The sequence below is a fragment of the Talpa europaea genome, assembly GCF_964194135.1.
Source record: "Talpa europaea genome assembly, chromosome: 9".
In the NCBI taxonomy this organism is placed as follows: Eukaryota; Metazoa; Chordata; class Mammalia; order Eulipotyphla; family Talpidae; genus Talpa; species Talpa europaea.
Window position 1 is genome coordinate 26,324,316 of NC_140076.1, and position 19,421 is coordinate 26,343,736.

Consider the following 19,421-nt stretch of genomic DNA (forward strand, 5'->3'; position numbering starts at 1 on the left):
GGCCACTCAGCACATGATCTCCTTTAATTCTCCCAGCAAGTCAGAAGATTGGGGATATTAAGAGCTTATTATGATCATTTTATAGTGGAGAAAACTGAGGCAGAATAACAGTGAGGGTATGAGAATAGGCACTAGAATTTGATGGGTCCCAACTGACATGCTGGTTCTGCACTTCAAAGATGTAAGCCCTTGGGTAAGTCCCTCACTCATGAGCCTCGGCTCCCCTTTTGTAACAGGGGCTGATACTACTTAACTCTCCAGATGTTCTTTGCTGGGACCTGGCTCAAGACCTGCTATAAGGTAGATGCTCCATGGTCAACACTCATATATCATCAAAGAGGTTGAGTGACTTGTCCAATGGATTGTCCTGTTCTTGTCCAATGTTCTTGCCCAAGATCATTTAATAAGGAGTAAAGATGTGACTCAAACATGGTGTGATTGACAAGTTGGAAAACAGGGGGTTGGAAGAAAGAGGGGAATCAGAATGAACCTTCAGTTCTTGACATATCTACATGTGACCAAGTGCCAACCCTATCCCCACCCTGGGCTGGTCATGTTCCCTAGAAGGCGGGAAAAGGAAATTAGTCCCCCACTTCCGCCCCACATAGGTGTGTTTGATCCTGCTCTGTCCCCAAGGTTTTCTTCCTTGTGGGGTTTTTGTTAGCAATGCTCAGGGACTGCATCTGGCATCCCCACTAGGGACAGGGATGGTGGGGGCAGGAGGCAAGGGGATGTCCCTTCCACATTGCCCCCAGGACTTCTGGAAGAGAGGCAGGATCATAAAGCCTCATGTTGGCCCATAGGAGGAGCTTGGGATGACTGAGACTCCCTCCACCTGCACCCCAGGACCCTCCAGGAAGGCCTCCAGGAGCCAGGGCCGGGCTGGCTGCTGCAGAGAGCTGTGCGGTGGAGACAAGGCAGGGCCTCCGCCTCCCCATTCTAAGAATCTTCAGATTTTCCTGGAAACTAAATTGCTTGGAGTCCAGACTTGCTGGCTTCTGCTTCACAGGGGGCTTCTCACTGAATCCTTTTCCCTTAAGAGCAAGTAACCGCTTCTCTGATAGTTGCTTCTGTGGATCTGAGGTGAGATGGTCTGGGATTTGGGGAGAAGGTGGACCTGGGCTTCTGTGGAGACCAGAGGTCATCAGAAGCCAGGTCACCCAGACCCTGGGTCCTCTGTGCCTGCACCCAACACCCTTCTTGCCCTCTTTCTTTATTTCTCAGTGTTCTTTCCTCACCCTGACCCCATATCTCAATTCCTTCCATTCCTACCTCCTTCCTAGAGTAACACCCCTCTTTCATCTACTTCTTTAGTAATATTTACTCATAGTTTCTCTGTGTCAGGCTATGTTCAAGGTGCTGGAGACTGAGAAGTGAATAATATAGTTTCCTGAATTTAAGGATCTCCAAGTCCAGTGAAGACGTATCCATGAAAGGACAATGCTCGTTGTCTTGGGGGTGCTCGGCTATGGGGCTATGACCATTAGGTCCCATCGTCATGCTCTCTAGGGACCCGGGGCTTGTAAATTAGGAGGAAACTCCTGGGCTGAGAGAAATTTTGAAGATATGTATTTTTAACATAAGTGATGTCCACATCACATGGATTTCAAGTTTATTGTTCTATTTAAGAAATCATTCCCTGCCCAAGGTGATGTAGATATTTTTCTGTTTGAGCCTAAAATTTATTGTTTTACCTTTACCATTACCATCTGAGACTACAAATATCTGGAATGGATCTTTTGTACCATGTGAGGTAGCAGTCAAGATTTTTGCCCATGTGAATATATGTGATTCATCAGAAGATATTCCCCAGAAATGGGGAAGAGCATCCCTTCCCCATTTAATTGTAGGATCAACTTTGTCATGTGTCAGTTGGCAAAATAACATCCATGGCTCTCTCCTGGGCTTTTTTTCTGTTACATGGATTTATTTGTCTTTCTGCCAGTGTCATAGTTGCTTAATTTTTTTGCTTGCATAAGTCCTAATTGACCAGACCCTGGTTGTTTTTTTTTTCTTCCAAGATCCTTCAAAATTTCTATGTAAAATCGTAACTGGTTTAAATATCTGCAGATAAATTTGACTGAAATTTGGGGATTTGACTGAAACTTAATTGAATATAATAGGCAATTTCACATCTTTATAATTCTAATTATGCAATCCATAAATGTGGTTTATTTCCCCATTTTCTTGGTTTCCTTAATTTCTTTTTCCTTAATTAATTTCCCTTCCTTAATTTATCTCAATGTTTTTCTATACATTATTTCATTAGCTTTATCACTAAACATTTGACTTGTAACTCTGTCCTTAAGATTTTATTTTCGGGTGTTGGTGTAGAGAAGTGCGTTTGATTTTTGTATTCTTGCTTATTAATTTCAATTTCAGAAGAAAGTGAGAAAAAAACAGCTACAATCTCAGGGCTGAAGAGAGTACAAAGTGCAGGCACTAAGGATTTAGGGGTTCCCTCCTGCTGCAGTCATGCCGCAGCGCCCTCTACTGACAGACCTCGTATTGCCAGCTTGCCGGAGGGGTATCTCTGGGGTGAGGAGAGACATCAGGAAAATGCTCTCTAATAAAAAAAAAAAAATTAACAGGCAACTAACTGTAAATCAGAGACATTCTACAAGGGAGGGGAGGTAGAGGAATCAAAACAGGGGAGAGACGAGCACAAGGGACTATGGTGATGGTTCATGGGTGAACTGGTGGTGGGAATTTTACGGGGAATATACCTGAGAGGAGAAAGCATACAAGCATGCATTGTACAAAAAGGAACAATGATGTAAATACACATATATAATATTTATAAATATATAAATAAATATATTTGTATATATAAATAAAAAATAAAATGATGTCTAAGATGAAAGGCATCTTCACATATATCACGTGCTTATCTTGTCTCTTAATTGCATCATTTTTCCTGCTTTAATCTCATAGAGCTTTGTTCATCAAGGCTCCTAAGTATAAAATCCATTGCTGATACCTTCACAGAATGATGTCACTTACTGATGCTTTTCTGAAAGTGTCCCTGTCATTATGTGATAGGTCGTGGTACATTGCCCCTAATTCTCATAAAGCCTGAAGTGTGAGTATTAGTCACATTTCAAAATGAGGAGACTGAGGCCCCGAGAGTTTGTGTGACTTGTTCAAGATTACATAGCAGAGCAGTGGGGCCAGAATTACAATCCTCGGCTGCTGGCCCCTGGGGTAGACTATCTTGCTCGACAATTATACTTCAGATGGCAGGTAATAAATGTGATTCTCTTCTAGGCCCCACCATGTGGATGTCTCCATGGCAGAATCAAAGCGGGGTTTCTGAGTTCATCCTAGTTGGCTTCTCTGGTGACCCCATGTCCAGCTGGATCTTCTTTATTGTCTTCCTCATCCTCTACCTGAGCTCAGTCCTGGGGAATGGGCTCATCATCACTCTGATCTGCCTAGACACGCATCTCCACACTCCCATGTATTTCTTCCTCTGTATCCTCTCCCTGCTGGATATGGGATACGTCACCACCGCCACACCCCAGATGTTGGTGCATCTTCTTTCTCACTCTCAGACCATCTCTTTTGCTTGCTGTTGGCTGCAGATGTATGTGTTTAGTGCCCTGGGCATTACTGAATGCATATTTTTTGTAGTCATGGCTTATGATCGCTATGTGGCCATTTGTTACCCACTGCGCTATACTGTCATCCTTAGCTGGAGCCTGTGCATTAAGATGGCATCTGGGTGCTGGGTTTGTGGTTTTTTCTTCTCTCTCATCCATACCTACTTCACCATGAGGCTGCCATACTGTGGACCCAACATTGTCAACCACTATTTCTGTGATGGCCCTGCAGTTCGACGCTTGGCTTGCATGGACACCCACCTCATTGAATTGGTGGACCTGGTCATCAGCTTCTTTGTGAACGTTGTCCCAATCTCTCTCATTGTGGCTTCCTACACCCGTATTGCCCTGGCCATTCTCAAGATCAAGTCCACACGAGGCCGCTGCAAAGCTTTCTCCACCTGTGCTTCCCACCTGACCGTAGTCACCTTCTTCTATGTTCCAGCCACCTACATCTACTTGAGGCCTAACTCCAGCTATTCCCCTGAGCAGGACAAGCTGGTTGCACTGTTTTATAATGTTTTCACGGCCCTGCTCAATCCTGTGGTCTACAGTCTGCGGAACAAGGACATCAAGGAGGCTTTTCTTAAAGTGATGGGGTGGGGCAGGGTGGTCTTGTGAACTGGGAGGATCTGGGGTAGAAGGTCCAATGCCAACATAGTGCTTGGCTAGCACCACCAATGTGGACTATGAAAGCAACCTGGCTGTCTTGATCAACTCGCTCCATTGTTGTGGAAGTGGCAACCAACTTTATAATCTCAGTGGCTTACAAAGCAAAATTCACTTATTGTTACATTCCATGTCAGTTGTAAGTGGATTGTGGTTTTTGCCAATGGATTCTCAGATTCCACTTGGAGGAATAAGTCCTATCTAGAATATGCCATTCTTCTGATCATAATAAAGGAACAAGGGCCAAAAGACATGATGACTCTAAAAAAAAAATGTTTATAATAACACAAATCTCTTCCTTCTAATCCTGTTGGTCAAAGGAAGTCATGTAGTCAACCCTGATGACAAAGGAGCAAGAGATCCTTCCCTCTCATAGAAAAGTAATGCAGATCACATGGTAACTGATAATGGTGTACAGTACACACACACACACACACACACACACACAGGAGAATAGCACACAATGTGGATGGTGATATAATCTACAATAATGGCTCTGGAACCAAGAGAATGCATGTGGCCAGCATGAAATATGGTAACTGTAATCCAGTCCATGGAATTAGCAGAGGATCAAGGTGGTGTTTGCAAAGTAAACAATATCTGTAGCCAATGGTGTACAGCACCAGTTTAGCCCACAGACCTGAGTTAGTGCTTGGAACCCATGTGGGTCGTGGGATTAACATGTGGATACTCTGCGCAATGGTATAGCAGGGCACACAGCTGAGTAGTGAGATACTTAGTAGTGTCTCGATTTCTAGTTCCCGTCTTGTAACTAGTTCCCATCTTGTATGACTTTGGGCAATTTGTTATCCTTCTCTGGACATCACTCATCTATAAAATGATCACCTTAAATTTAATGGTCTCCAAGAACTCGTTGTGTCTAACATTCTATATCACAGTAGATGGAGTATGTAAAACTCAAGTGCTATGAACTTGTGACCACTCTGTGAACCAGAAGGTGATAAGGACGCCATAGAAGATTAAAAGTTGCTGCGTGCAAGTGGGCTCCTGCAGCCACAATAGGCAACACCCAAAAGTAACTCATACTCTTCTGAGAGACCTCAATGAAAAATGAGGTCTCTAGGAATCCTGGTACCGCAGAATTTACACAGCCTTCACTGGGGCTGCAGAGTTTACACATCCTTCCTTCAGGTGTCACCAGTGACCCAGTGATCGTAGAAATGAGTCAAGTAAGTTCTAATAGTTCTGGAGATCCACTGTGGCTAGCCAGCATCAGGCCCAGCTATAGGGGATGTGATATCCCCAGAGGAATTTCAGGTTGAAGTTATTGGGAGAGATGGTGCTGACCATTGGACTGAAGTTGGCATAACACAGAGAGGGGTGCTGGGAGATAGGATAGCAGGGGGTTGGGGGCAATGATGGGGTGAATGAAGAGATTACTGAGCAACCAACCTGGGGATGATGAATGACTATAGAGTTTAAAACTTTTGGTGGAGGGCCTCCCCGGTAGTGCAGTGGTTGAGCGCTGGGTTGCGAAGCTGCCCTCAGCCTCTGCAGCACTGGTTCGATCCCCAGCTGCTCCCTGGCTAGCGGAGGAGGGTCCCACATGGCGCGCAGACCTCTCCTGCCGCCCGCTGCTCCCCTCAGCAGTGTACTTCGGTCCTTCTGCCTGCTCTGCTCCCCGCTCTGGCTCTGGTGAATTCTCTCACCCTCCCACACTTCTGACTGTCCAGTGCTTGTATAAATAAATAAATAAATAAATAAAATAAAATAAAAATAAATCTTTAAAAAAAATAAAACTTTTGGTGGAATAGATATTTTATCGCTATTACTTAGGTACAAAGTTCAGTATTGGTTTTGTCCTAAGGTATTTACTCAGACATGGAACAGGGCTGGGAAAGGCAGGAGATATGGTGGGTGGCACAGGTTCACCAATGGACTCTAATTCCAGGCAGCCATTCCAGAGGATTTTAGGGAGAAAGTGAAGGGTTCCATGGCTATTGGTGTGTTCCCTTCTTCATCTGTGCGAGGGTAGGACAGTGTGGCTGGTGGAGGGGACTTGCCAACTGATGAGCATTTCCCGCTTCTGATTTTGTGGGGAAGGGGCTGTCTAGATAATGTGGGGGTGGTCTTCCCAGCTATCGGTGTCTGTATTGAACCAGTGATACCCATTTGATGGTTCATTGGAACCATCGCTACCTTAATGAGGAATTTTAGTTATTGAAATTGTTATAATTTTGATGCAGAGGCGGCTAATACTAACCACAGGAGGCCTATTAGATTTAAATTACCTTGATGTTCAAAGCCAGAACCTGCCAGTGTTGCCCCATGGCCGCATTTTCTTGAGTAACCTATCATGTGACATTGATAAAAGATTAATGGTGACTTTGATTTTAAAATTCAAAGTCCAGTTTGAAGCAGGAAGATCTGGAATGGGTCTGTGGACTGAGGGTTGTCAGAATGATGAGAAGGATAAAATGAATGCCAGAAATTCCTGTCTCTTTTTCCCTTGATGATGAAAGAGTTGAAGGCAAAACTTGGAGGTGTTTCTGCGAAGGTGAGTAGGTGCCCCTGATGAAAACTTGCCTCTCTGACTTAGTGTTGCTGCATTTCTTGGTATGACAGGTGTCATGAAGGCACACTTCATGAGATTCTTGGAGCAACTTGTCTGTGCCTTCTCCAAGGTCCTGGGGACCTTACACCCAGGGGCAAAATGTTCTGAGCGTGGTAAGAAGAGCCAGCACCAGCATGATCAGCTGAACCCGCCATGCTCGTCTGTATCTTTTGAACTAAGTACAGTATTAAAACCACTATTACTCAATTGAGATTTGTTTATTCAAAATTCTCATATGTGGGATTATTGATAAAGGTATCTTTGAAGAGTGTTGACTGATTGTAATTAGAATCTGTTCATTGATAACTTGAGAAGAGTCATACTTTTTTAATGTTTTGCGAACATAATATTTTTATGTTCATGAGCTTCTTGGTGACAGACCCAGGCTTGCTAACTCCACTCTACTTTTCATGATCATGTTCTCTCTTTTCAGAGAGCAGAGCTTTTCTAAGCTGAAGTGATCTCAGTTGTTTTCTTGTTGATTGTAGTGGTAGGAAAGAGAAGGAGAATGTAATAAGAGGAACGGCAGTGTTTAGCTATAACATGCAAAATGTCAAACACTGTTTTGAGAACTTTACCTACTTAACCTCCAGTAACATTCCTGTAAGGTGATCACTTGCTGCAAAGTGTCATCTCTGACCCACTATAGTTTATCATAGCGGCTCACCTCGCAAGGACAAGATGGACTGTGTACCCTGGGATCCACCCTGCCAGGGCAGTGTTTGTGGGGCGTGATGAGCAGTCCCTGAACCCTAGTCCTAAAATCACCGTTCCTTTCTCCCAGACTGTGTGTCTTTAGATCTGTCCATGTTCCTGACTGAGATGAAATAAAGTAGCTAATCTGGGTGCTGTGAGTCATCGGTCTCAACCATCCTGAGTTGATTTAATCCTGAATCCTCTTGCATTTAATCACTCAACTAGCAAAGGTTAATGAAGCTTTGTTTGTGCCAGATCCTTTGCTGTGCCTTGGGAAACAAAAATTTACTCAGACAGAGGTCCTGCCTTGGTACTCTCTCTACAGTTGGGTCTTTAAATGTCTGAACATAGGCCAGCTGTTGGAACCATTAACAAGTCCCATCCAGGTACCAATCTTCACATATCATACTCCTTAACTATCAGTCAGTGGTTCCTGCCTTTCCATTGGGTGATAGGAGATAAAGTGGAAGGACCACAGAACCTATAGTTTTGGGTTTGGTGCTGACTTCACTCAGGGGCCTTGCCCCAGCCTGTTAACTTAAGGAATGCCCTCTTCACATCTTTGTTCCTGAGGCTGTAGATGATGGGGTTGAGAAAGGCAGAGATGACATTGTAGAACAGGGCCAGCTTCTTGTCCCGCTCTGGAGAGGCATTGGCCCCTGGGTTCATGTACATAAACATGGCAGGTCCACAGAACATGGTGACGACAGTGATGTGGGAGGCACAAGTGGAAAAGGCCTTGAGTCGACCTTGAGCTGAGCGGATTTTCAAGATGGTGGCAAAGATGCACACGTAAGAGGCCAGGATGAAGGATAGGGGTACCAGCAGAAGGATGAAGCCCAGGATGAAATCTACTCGGTCATTGAGAGATGTGTCCGCACAAGCCAGCTTCAGAACAGCAGGGACTTCACAGAAGAAGTGGTTGATTTCATTGGGGCCACAGTAAGGCAGACGCATTGTGAAGACAGTGTAGACGAGGGAACAGCTGACACCCCACAATCCACAAAATATCACCATTGCCCCACACAGCCACGGGCTCATGATAACCTTGTACCTGAGTGGGTGACAGATGGCTACATATCTATCATAGGCCATGATGGAGAATAGCCAGCCCTCAGTGATGCCCAACACCAGGAAGATGTACATCTGGGCCACGCACCCAGCATAAGAGATAGTTTTCTTCTGGGACACCAGATGCACCAACATCTGAGGTACCGTGGTAGTAACATAGCTCATGTCCAACATGGAGAGAACGCTGAGAAAGAAGTACATGGGTGTATGGAGGCGGGAGTCCAGGAATATCAAGGTGACAATGAGCCCATTGCCTGCAAGCGTGGAGAGGTAGAGGAGCAGGAAGACATTGAAGAGGATGACATTCACCTGGGAATCTCTGGAGAAACCCAGAAGGATGAATTCAGACACAAAGCTGTGGTTGTTCCAAGGGACGCCCGGCATCTTCCTTCAGCTGCAGGGAGAGAAATTGATCCATGAGTGGCCCGGCATGGGCTACATACTCACATACTATGACTATTCATGGGCTAGAAAGGCCAGTGGTTATTGGGGTACTATTTGGCACTAATAGGTTGGAGACTGAGGTCTCGCTGGAATGAGGCTAAATTTGGGGGAAGGGAGGAAAATCTACTTTGAGTTTTTTGTGCCTGTGGCCCAGATCTTTTCTCAAGACCTCCAGGGCCTCACTTCATTCCTTCTCTCAGCCCCAGCAAGGCCACCTGCTTTTCTCTCCTCCAGGAGCCATCACACATGACGTGTTGCTGAGGCTTTTCTCCTCTCATCCTGGCTGGAGAATGGGTTGATGGAAAATTGAAGATCTCCCCTCTTATTACTCCCAAAGCAATCACTCAAACCCTTTCCTTTGGTACTTTAAACTTCTGAGGTTTATATATACATGCACACACATATATAGGGCAAATTAGAAATGTGGGGAGACATACCACCCCAGAAATGTTAAACATTTAAAAAAAATTTATCCATGCCTGTACTTCTTGAATTTGTCAGGAAGCATCCTCACATCTGATTTTATTTTAGATTGAGTTGCTCGTCAATGCCTCTTCTGGATTCCTCCAGGGAAGGCTCTTCCAGTGTGATCCTAAAAGTATCATTGAGGCAAAAAAGCTTTTTAGGTTGTTGTTTAAAAGCAGTTTTGGCATCTTTGGATCCCACCAGTTAGCAGGATTATCCTTACCAATGCTGACCTGCCCCTTGGCATCTCTTTCTCTGCTGGAATTGATATTTTTGATGGATTGATTCCTCGTAGTGCTCTGGGACGTGGTGTGTTCTTGTGGAGGAGCATAGGATTTGGAATCAGAAGACCTGAGTCCAAGTCTTGGTACTTCTACTGGGTCCTGATCAAGTAGTTTAATCTGTCTGAGCCTCAGTGTTGTTCTCTGCAAAATGGTCTTAATACCTACCAGGAAGAGATTGTTTGAGAAGTAACCTATGATATGAGTGAAGTGCACTGTGAACAGCAGAGAGCAGGAGCTCAATGTTAGTCCCCATCAAATCCTCTTCTTCATAATGTCATTCATCGGTCAACAATGATTGCGCACCTATCAACTCTGTACTAGAGCTGGTGTTCTAGGCTCTGTACCAGGGGCTGGAACTACAAGGACAAAGTATATTCCCAATTCTCAAGGACCATACAGTCCCACTGGGGAAACAGGAAGAGACACAAGTGGCATTGCAATGCATTTAGCACTATATGAAAATATACACTGGTTGTCAAAACTCTGGATTAAGCACTGGGGATCCAGAAAGAAAATTCTCCCTCTAAGCAGCACACACAGGGAGGAGACAGATAGTAATGAGTGGCAGTCAAGTGATAAAAACTGTGACAGGGGCAGAGCTAGGTGTCACAGGAGCTCATTAAAGGAGCATTTGGACCAGCCTTTGGGAGCTAGACTTCTTCAAGAGGACATGCAATATGAAAAGATGAGCAGGAATTAACAGAAAAAGACTCAAGGATGAATTTTGCTTGCCAATGGAGTAGCAGGTGCAAATGAGCATCACCAAGGGAAAGCTTCTTGTAACCATGGAGCCATGACAAAAAAGTCTGAGTGCAAGTTAATTTGCACAGAGTAGGAAGGAAACAATTATAAAGGCTTTGGCAGTCCTTGACAAGGAGCATGGACTTGGTCATATAGGTCATGGCAAATCACAGAGGAGTTTTAAGCTAAGAAGTAACTTTTTCAGGGTTAGGTTTTAGAAACATCAATACTTGGGTGGAAATTAGGAGAAGGCATTAGAAATTAGGAAGACCAGTTGAAGAGCATGGAGAAAAGATAGAAAGCTAGTTGAAGACAATGAAGAGAGATTAGAAAAAGGTGCAGGAAATTGAATCAACAGGACCTGGTAACAGAGATGCAGGAGGTGAGAAAGAGGACTTGAAGTATCAGGCTTGGGAGCCTAAGGTGACAGCAGGACCACTTCAAGACAAAATGTGTGAAGGTGGAGGAGGAAGAGATGGGTGGGGTAGGAAATGCCTTCTAGGTGATAATAATTCTATACATGGGGTCTCCACGAGGAGCTGAAATATGGGGTCTCCACGAGGAGTTGAACACCAGAGAGCTGGACATGTAGCCATAGAGCTCAGAAACATCAAAATTTGGAGAGTAATTAAGGAATCGAATGGATGAGAACTCTCAGGGACAGTTCAGAAAGCAAGCAGATCCTCCAAAGATGCACCTTGGGCACATGAGTGGGGAGAGATGGAGCTTGAACAGCACCTCCCCAGAGGCAGAAGAGGGTGTGTTGCCCACCCAGGCAGCACAGCAGGGAGGAGTGCCAGAGGGTTAAACACTACAGAGAGGGCAGGAGGAATAAAAACTGCTCCCAAAATGTCACGGTGCAGAAGCTATTCTCGGCTTGGAGGTAGGACATTTCTGTTGAGTGATGAGGGCAGAAATCAGATGTGAGTGGGTGATAAGGAGTGAAGTGGGCTGCAAAGAGGAGCGACAGCAGGGGAGGGGCAGGAGAGGGATCAAAACAGGGGAGGGAATGTGTTCTTACACAAGGGGCTGTGGTGATGGTGCACGGGTGAATTGGTGACGGGAATTTTGCAGGGTCTACACCTGACAGGAGAAAGCATGCACTGTGCAACAAGGAAGAAGGATGTATTCTCCTTCCAGCTTCACCTGGACCTGAAGCCTGGGCTGTTGCACGAGTCTCTTAGAAGACACCCACTCCCAGCCCCTGTTCCTTATCAGCCGCCAGAAAATATGGTGTAGAATTGAGGAGAGGAGGGAAGTGCAGAGGGAAGAGGGAGAGAAGAGGCAAATGAATGGGGGTTCTAGGCCCACTATGAGCTTCCTCTCTGGTCTCCCAGGGCCTGGCGAGGACTGAGCCAGAGAGGAATGCCATGACCTGAGTGGAGGCAGCTACTCTTCCCAGATGAAGGATCACAGTGGTCCCCAGTTCTAACCTCTCCCTCCAGGTCTCTGAATCCCCTGAACCTTCAAGGCTCTCCCCCCTATAATTGTCACCCCTCCCTTATCTCTCCTGCCAGTGCCTGGCCCTGTATCCTCAGGGGCTGCAGAGAGCCAGCTCAGCTGCCTGGGCTCCTTGGTGACAGCCTTCACTTCCTCCATCCACTGTTGTCCCCCTTAGCATGGAGCACACTCGCAAAAGACAAGGAGGTTTGAGAGGCAGGCAAAGAGGCAGATCAATCGCGAAATAGAGAAAAACCAACGACAGAGGACAGAGGTCTGAGAGCAGAGTAGGCATCCAGGTGTGGAGGCCCTGGTGTGGATGGGAGGAGGTGAAGGCAGCAGGGGCCCAGCAGCCAGCCAGGACAGGTAGGGAGCCTTCAGCAGGGGTGCTCTGGCGGGAGTGCCCTTCAGGATCCCGCCTCTGCCCGTCCTCCCCTTACCTGGCACGGGGTTCAGTGAGGCATAAGCCAGCAGTCCACTGGGTCCTGCTTTAATATTCTGCTCCAGATCCTCAGGGGCCAGAAATCAGACAGCTTCTTAATGAGCCTCTGCGCAGTGGGCTTCTCCAGGCCCCAGAGCAGCTCCCCTGAGCACACATTTCACCATCTGGGCTGCCTCCCTGTGCCACACACCCAGCCCCCCTAGCCTCCCAGCCGCGCCCCTCCCCCCAGGCCTCTCCCTACCCTCTCCCAGTTCAAAGGGACAGTGTGTGGACATCAATTGGAGCAAAGGCATGGACTGGGAAGTGCAAGGGCCAAGGCTGGGTGGGCATATCAAGGAAGGGTCCATGGACCATACAGAATGAACGGGTTTGGGGGAGTTAGGGTGGCAGGGAAACACTGCCCTCTGATCTCAGCACCCAGGCCCCTGCCCCACTCCCTCCATCATACTCTGCTGGGTTCTCCCTTGCACGCTTCTTGCATGTGTCCTGACGTCTTGTGACCCCAAAGATGGTGACTTCCTGCAGGGAAGGGAATGTCCCCAAGCAACTGTGAGACCCTTCATGGAACCTGGCTCAGGAGGAAGCAACTGATGAACCTCCACCTGGAATCAAGCCCCGAGCCATCAGAAGGTCTGACGTCAAGTCCGGCTCTGCCGCTTACCAGTGGGGAGGACTGTGCAGATCAGCCTCCCTGAACTTCAGTTTTCTTTGTCCTTAAAATGGGGCCGTAACAAACAGGGTGCCTGTGGGGTTAAATATGACGGGCTACAGAGTAGAGGTAGCAAAGTGTGATATAGCTCATTTTATGCTCCACCTGACTCCCCAGTGTATGCCAGATGGTTGATCTGTTTTGTTTGTCCCATGAATGTTTATTTTCAAAATAAGACTCAGAGCACTGATAGTACAGCAGTGAGCATAGCTGCCTTCCTAAGTAAGACTCAGAGGGATCAGGAAATACAGCTCCTTTGCTCCCCACCCCCCACCCTCCCATCAGTCCCAAGGATAGAGGAGGGACAGAACCCCTGGGCTGGTAGGATGTGAGAAGTGTGAAGTAGCTTTCCTTGACTTGAAGCTTCCGTCCCGGGGGGCAAGTATGTTATTTGGAGATGGCGAATAGAGTTCTCTTATTTTTAAACTTTGGTTGGTAGCGACTGCCTGGAGGCCGAGTTGTGACAGGTTGAGCCCTGCTTTTTTTTTTTTTTTTTTTTAAAGATTTATTTATTTATTTATACAAGCACTGGGTACAGTCAGAAGCGCGGGAGGGCGAGAGAATTCACCAGAGCCAGAGCGGGGAGCAGAGCAGGCAGAAGGACCGAAGTACACTGCTGAGGGGAGCAGTGGGTGGCAGGAGAGGTCTGCGTGCCTTGTGGGACCCTCCTCCGGTGGCCGGGGAGCAGCCGGGGATGGAACCGGCGCTGCAGAGGCTGCGGGCAGCTTCGCAACCCAGCGCTCAACCGCTGCGCCACCGGGGAGGCTTGAGCCCTGCTCTTAATTCAGTTCAATCCAACATTCACTGATGCCTACTCCGTATCACATTTTATGCAGGGATCATTGGTACAAGGGCTGTGCCCGCTATGAGCTCATCATCGGCTGAGGACTAGTGAGAACAGGTACACAGTGGTGAAGGCTGAATTGGGGCAAGCTAGGAGGACTGATAAGCTATGGCTGGCTGGGGGCTTTTTGTAAGGGAAGCTAAATCTTATTAAATGGAATGTATGCTAAGTTTCATCAATTGTTTTTTCAATATCCACAATATATCAAAATATATAGGCCCTTTAATCTGCTAACATAGCAAAACGGCGTGCACATCTGAGACATTTATTTCTTTCGTTAATAGGCAACACTTTAGTTAATGGATGTAAATGATGTTTTTCCATGGTTTTAGCTTGTTGAAAAAACTGTTCTTTCCCCCACTGATTTACCTCTTTTGAAGATCAGTTTATTGATAGCATATGTAAGGACTTAGCTCTAGACTTTTAATTCTACGGCAATGCTTCCTTTGTACTATTTTTACAATGCTGACCATGGAAGTGTGTGTTTATTTCCGGATTCACAATTCCATATATTCTAGATACTAATTGTTTGTCAGATATGTAATTTGCAAATATTTTCTCTATCTGTGGCTTGTTTTTTAATCTCTTAACAGGGTTTTTTCAGAAAGTTCATTATATTAGTTTTTGATTTTGTGGATTTTTTTTAGTATAATGTGTAAAAAGTTGTCTTCTGGCCCTAGTTCACAAAGATTTTCTCCTATGCTTTCCCAAAAGTTTGGTAGTTTTACACTTTGCCCTTAGACATGTGATCCAGTTTTAGCCAGCATTTGGATACGATGTATTTTTTTCTTATGTATGTTCAAAGGTTCCATCACATGTGTTGAAAACACTATCATTTCTTCATTCATTGCTTTTTCAGTTTGGCCATGCTTCTGTGACCTATTTTTGAACTATTTTAATTTATTGATATATATGTATGTCTGTTCACCAATACCATGCTGTCTTGGTATTGCTTATAATAGCCATATATCTTACAATTGGATAATGATTCTTGCAGCTTCATGTCTTTTTTCTCAAAATTACTTTAGTTCATCTAGTTACTTTACCTTTTTTTTTGCAAACATTTTCAGGTCAGCTTATCCACATCAACAAAAATTCTTGCTGGAATTTTGACAGGAATTGCATTAAATAGTTGAAAATTTTGAGAGAACTGGCATCTTTACTATGTGGGTGTTTCAACCCAAGAACACAAAATGTCTCTTTATTTATTAACTTCTTTGACTCCTTTTATCAGTGTCTTGCAGTTCAGCACACAGATACTGTACTTGTTTTGTTGATTTATACCCAAGTTTTCATTTTTAACAGAGCTATTGCAAATAATATTATAGATAATATTAACTTCTTTTTTTTAATTTTTGTGTAGAAGAACTGGGGTGGGGTGTGTGTGAGAGAATTCACAAAGACAGAGAGGGTAGCAGAACAGACAGATCTACTGAAATATACTGCTGAGGAGAGCAGTGGGCAAGACAGGAGAAGTCTGCTGCACCATGTGGGTATCTGCCTGGCTGGGGATCGAACTTGTGCTGCAGTGACTGACAAAAACTTGATAGCTGAGACTTTAACTCCTGTGCCACCAGTGAGGCCCACATTTTGTTTTGTTTTTTAACATACACAGTTATGTTACCTGAAAATAGAACAGTTTTAATCCTTTCTTTGCTGTCTTCTCATTCCTTGCCGCATTGCACTGGCTAGAATGTCCAGTGCTGTTCTGAGTAGGAGCACTGGAAGAAAGCATCCTTATTTTGGTCTGATGTTAGGGGAAAACAATCTTTCACCACTCTGTGTGATTTCAGCCAGAGATTTTTTTTTTTGGTCAATGTGTTTGGTCAGAGTAAAGAAATTTCTTTTTTTCCTAGTGTGCTGAGGTTTTTTTCCCTCAAATCATGAATGAGAGAAAGAACATTCCAAACCACATGCATTTGTGCTGTACGCTAATATATTTGAAGTGACATGTGAGTCATTCTTGGTATCAGAGTCACTCAAGGTCAAGATAAGTGTTGCACTCTAAGAACTCTTTCCACACGGTGCTTCTGAGGCCAGAGTCAAGGCTTAGTTGGTGGTGCTAAGAGTTCCAGGAGAAGAGAAATCTCACCCACCTGAAAGAATTTGGGGAACTTCCTGAAGAAGAGATCTGTGTGAGGCCTTCAAGGATGAGAAAGGAGATATTGCAACCAGTCCCAGCTCCTCAGGCCCTTGCAGGGGCTGCTCACCTGGAGAGCCCGGCACCCACCTGCCTACAGACCCCTTCCTGCTGTGGTCTCCGCTGCTCTGAGGGCTCTAAGGAGGAGCCCCATTCATTCCAGCAGATGATCCTCACAAAATCCCAATAATGACCCCAGAGCAATTTTCCTAACAAGCCCCCAAGAAACACAATCAACACTTCTTGCTGACAATTCATTTTTTCTCTGGAAAAATCAAGACTTCTCTATTTCTCCAGGGGTCCCCTCCTCAGAGACTGCGGCCTTCAGGCAGGAAACACAGATGCTCAGAACCTCCTCACAGTTCCACATCACTTAGACTCGTATTCTTCCAATGCTTGGAGAAGGCTGAAAGTTCTCTAGGCTGCCAACGCCCAGAATTTATCTTCTTCATATGTCTCTGTTCCAGTGTCTCCTCCAGTATTCCTCCCTCCAGCCTTCTCTCCCAAGTCCTTTTTAGCTCCCTGCTCAACTCTATCCTTCCTTAAGGCGGGCAGGGAACCAGGCAATTACACTTTTCTATGGGGATTACACTGTTAAAAAACCTCGAAAGCAGTTCTCTCTGCATCCTTTCCTAATATTTCCAGTGGTCAAATTAATGCAAAAGTGTTTTGTTCTAGAAGTCACCTTCATTCTAGGCTCCTATTAAGTCCAAAAACTTCAGTGAAAGTGTGCATGGGCAGACAGAGACCGGAGATCTTGTAGACCGTGCTAATCCATGGCTATTGAGTGTCCTCACTCTTTCCAATGAACTTAAGGAAAGCCCTCTTCACATCCTTGTTCCGAAGACTGTAAATGATGGGGTTAAGAAAGGCAGAGATGACGTTGTAGAACAGCGCCAATTTCTTGTCCTCCTCAGGTGAGGCCTCCGAGCCAGGCCTCATGTACATGATCATGCATGGAATACAGAACATGGTGACCACAGTGATGTGGGAGGCACAGGTAGAGAAGGCCTTGATTCGTCCCTGCGTGGAGCGAATCTTTAGAATGGCCATAAAGATGCGAACATATGATGCTAAGATGAGGGATAATGGGATCAGGAGCAAGATGAAGCCCAAAATAAAGTCCACTTGATCATTAAGGGATGTGTCTGCACAGGCCAACTTCAAGACAGCAGGAATTTCACAAAAGAAGTGGTTGATCTCATTGGGACCACAGTAGGGAAGTTTCATTGCAAAGACTGTATAGATAAGGGCACAGGTGAGACCACAAAGGGCCGAACTGACTACCAGGAGTACGCACAAGGTTTGACTCATCTTGACCCCATAGTGGAGTGGAAAGCATATAGCGACATATCTGTCATAGGCCATGGCTGCAAAAATCCAGGTCTCAGTGATGCCTAAAGTCAGGAAAATGAACATCTGGACCACACACCCAACATAGGAGATGGACTTGTTCTTGCTTACTAGATGGACCAGCATCTGGGGCACTGTGGTGGTGGCATAGCTGAGGTCCAGCAGAGAGAGGATGCTGAGGAAGAAGTACATGGGCGTGTGGAGACGCGCATCTGCTCTGATCAGGGTGATGATGCACCCATTTCCTAGGACTGTAAATAAGTAGAGGAAGAAGAAGAGAAAGAAAAGGATCCAGTTGGTCCTGGGGTTTCTGGAGAAGCCCAAGAGGATAAATTCAGTCACTGAGCTGTGATTTCTCCAGCCTTGACTATGCATGGCCTTCCTTCTGAGGAAAGAAGAGGACATATGTATTCTGGAACTCTTTGCAGGCTCACTGAGAGAATGCCTCTGAGATCCACAGTTGCAGGGACCAAAGGCATCTCAGAGCTAAACAATCAAATCAACATATCTACCTCCACACCCAGGGAACATTCTACGTAAATGGGCTTATCATTTATCCAGGCAGTTAGTTGAGATTCTGTAAATACTTGTCTGCCTAACAAACTAGTTCTGTTAAAATTCAAGGACTCTGTGGGAGGAGTTGTGCATGGCAAAAGCCTTATTTTGAAAACATACACACCATAAACCCAAGTGAGGAGGGTAGGGAAATACACAGTTTTCCAGTAAATCAAAAAGTTCAAGAGCTCTCTGCAGTTTCTCAAGCCATTTCCCCCCCCAAACATCAAGACTCACAGGTGTTGCAAAGGACGGTATAAATGTGAAACAAAAACCCTAGCTGATCTTCAACCTTCTTCCTCTCTGATGCTGTACCTTTGAAAACCCACACACCATAAATTTCCATGAAAAGAAGGAATTTCAAACAAACTTTTTAGGGAAGAAAACTCTTTTCCTTAGAGTCATTATCCCCCTCACCCCCATCTTTCCTTCCCTCCCCAAAGTGGTTTCAACTGTAAAGAACAACTTTCATGTAAAGATGGCCAGAGACTCCACCACTGCAACCTAGAGAAAATGTAAGTGCATTTCTCATGAAAAGGAAGTATAGTTATTCAGGTGTTAGGTGCTTTGTGACTGCAAGATTTTCCAGACCAGTAGGGGTTTCTCCACAGTTGTGCTACTCACAGAAGAAACTTGAGCAGTGGGTGGCAAAGACCTTCAGTTCTGGATTCAGTCCTCCGCCCTGCCTTGGACAAAGTCTGAATATCTTTTCTCTTAATCCCAGTGTGAATGACTATGACAGAACATTATCACCTGGATATGTACCGTTTCCAGACCCCAAAGAAGGAAACAGTCATTTATAAAATGGCAGTCTGTAAAATATTCCAGTAAATGTGATCTCAATAGGTTATCACCACAGTCCACAGAGGTCAGTATCACTATGGTCATTTCATAAAATCAGCCATCCACGGTGAGACAGAGAGTAAGTCGTGGAGCCAGGACTCAGCTTCCAAGCTATGTGCTCTTACCACCACCATCAGCTGAACTGTGCCCTCACACAGCTAAGCCCCATGCATGGTTTAACAAGTCACAGAACATAAAATAGGTCCACTTTTGGTTCATTGTGAGACAAAACTGACCTGTGTATTAACACTTACAGAAGAGAGAAATTTCATATTGCACAGCATTGCAAATTGCCAGGTTTTTTAATAGAAAATCCCAAAACCATGGAATATAAATATCAATACCTACAAGATTGTGTTGTAGTGAAAATAGTTATCCATTTGGATTAAAATAACACCACATAAGCGCATGAATGGGACACAAGCTGAGGTGAATGAGGAAGAAATGATATTAATACTCAAGTTAATGTTAGAGCAGTTTGCATTAGTATAGGAATTAGCAGAATCTGAAGTTGATCTTCATTGTGCTGTGTCCTGAGTCTAAAATAT

General features: G+C 45.2%; 2 protein-coding genes across 2 annotated transcripts; one reads left to right on the forward strand and one right to left on the reverse strand.

The window, feature by feature from the left end:
* Positions 1-3,275: 3,275 nt before the first annotated feature.
* Positions 3,276-4,223, forward strand: LOC311176632 (olfactory receptor 2A12-like; the record flags this gene model as incomplete). Its single annotated transcript, XM_084242285.1, has 1 exon — positions 3,276-4,223. One exon carries the CDS (start codon positions 3,276-3,278, stop codon positions 4,221-4,223), a length of 948 nt encoding a protein of 315 aa, XP_084098411.1.
* A 3,826-nt stretch (positions 4,224-8,049) lies between these two features.
* Positions 8,050-17,850, reverse strand: LOC311176633 (uncharacterized protein; the record flags this gene model as incomplete). The annotated part of the gene is made up of 3 exons (XM_084242286.1): positions 8,050-9,001; positions 16,079-16,124; positions 16,920-17,850. The coding sequence occupies 3 exons, from the start codon at positions 17,848-17,850 to the stop codon at positions 8,050-8,052; spliced, it is 1,929 nt and encodes a 642-aa protein (XP_084098412.1).
* Positions 17,851-19,421: the final 1,571 nt, after the last annotated feature.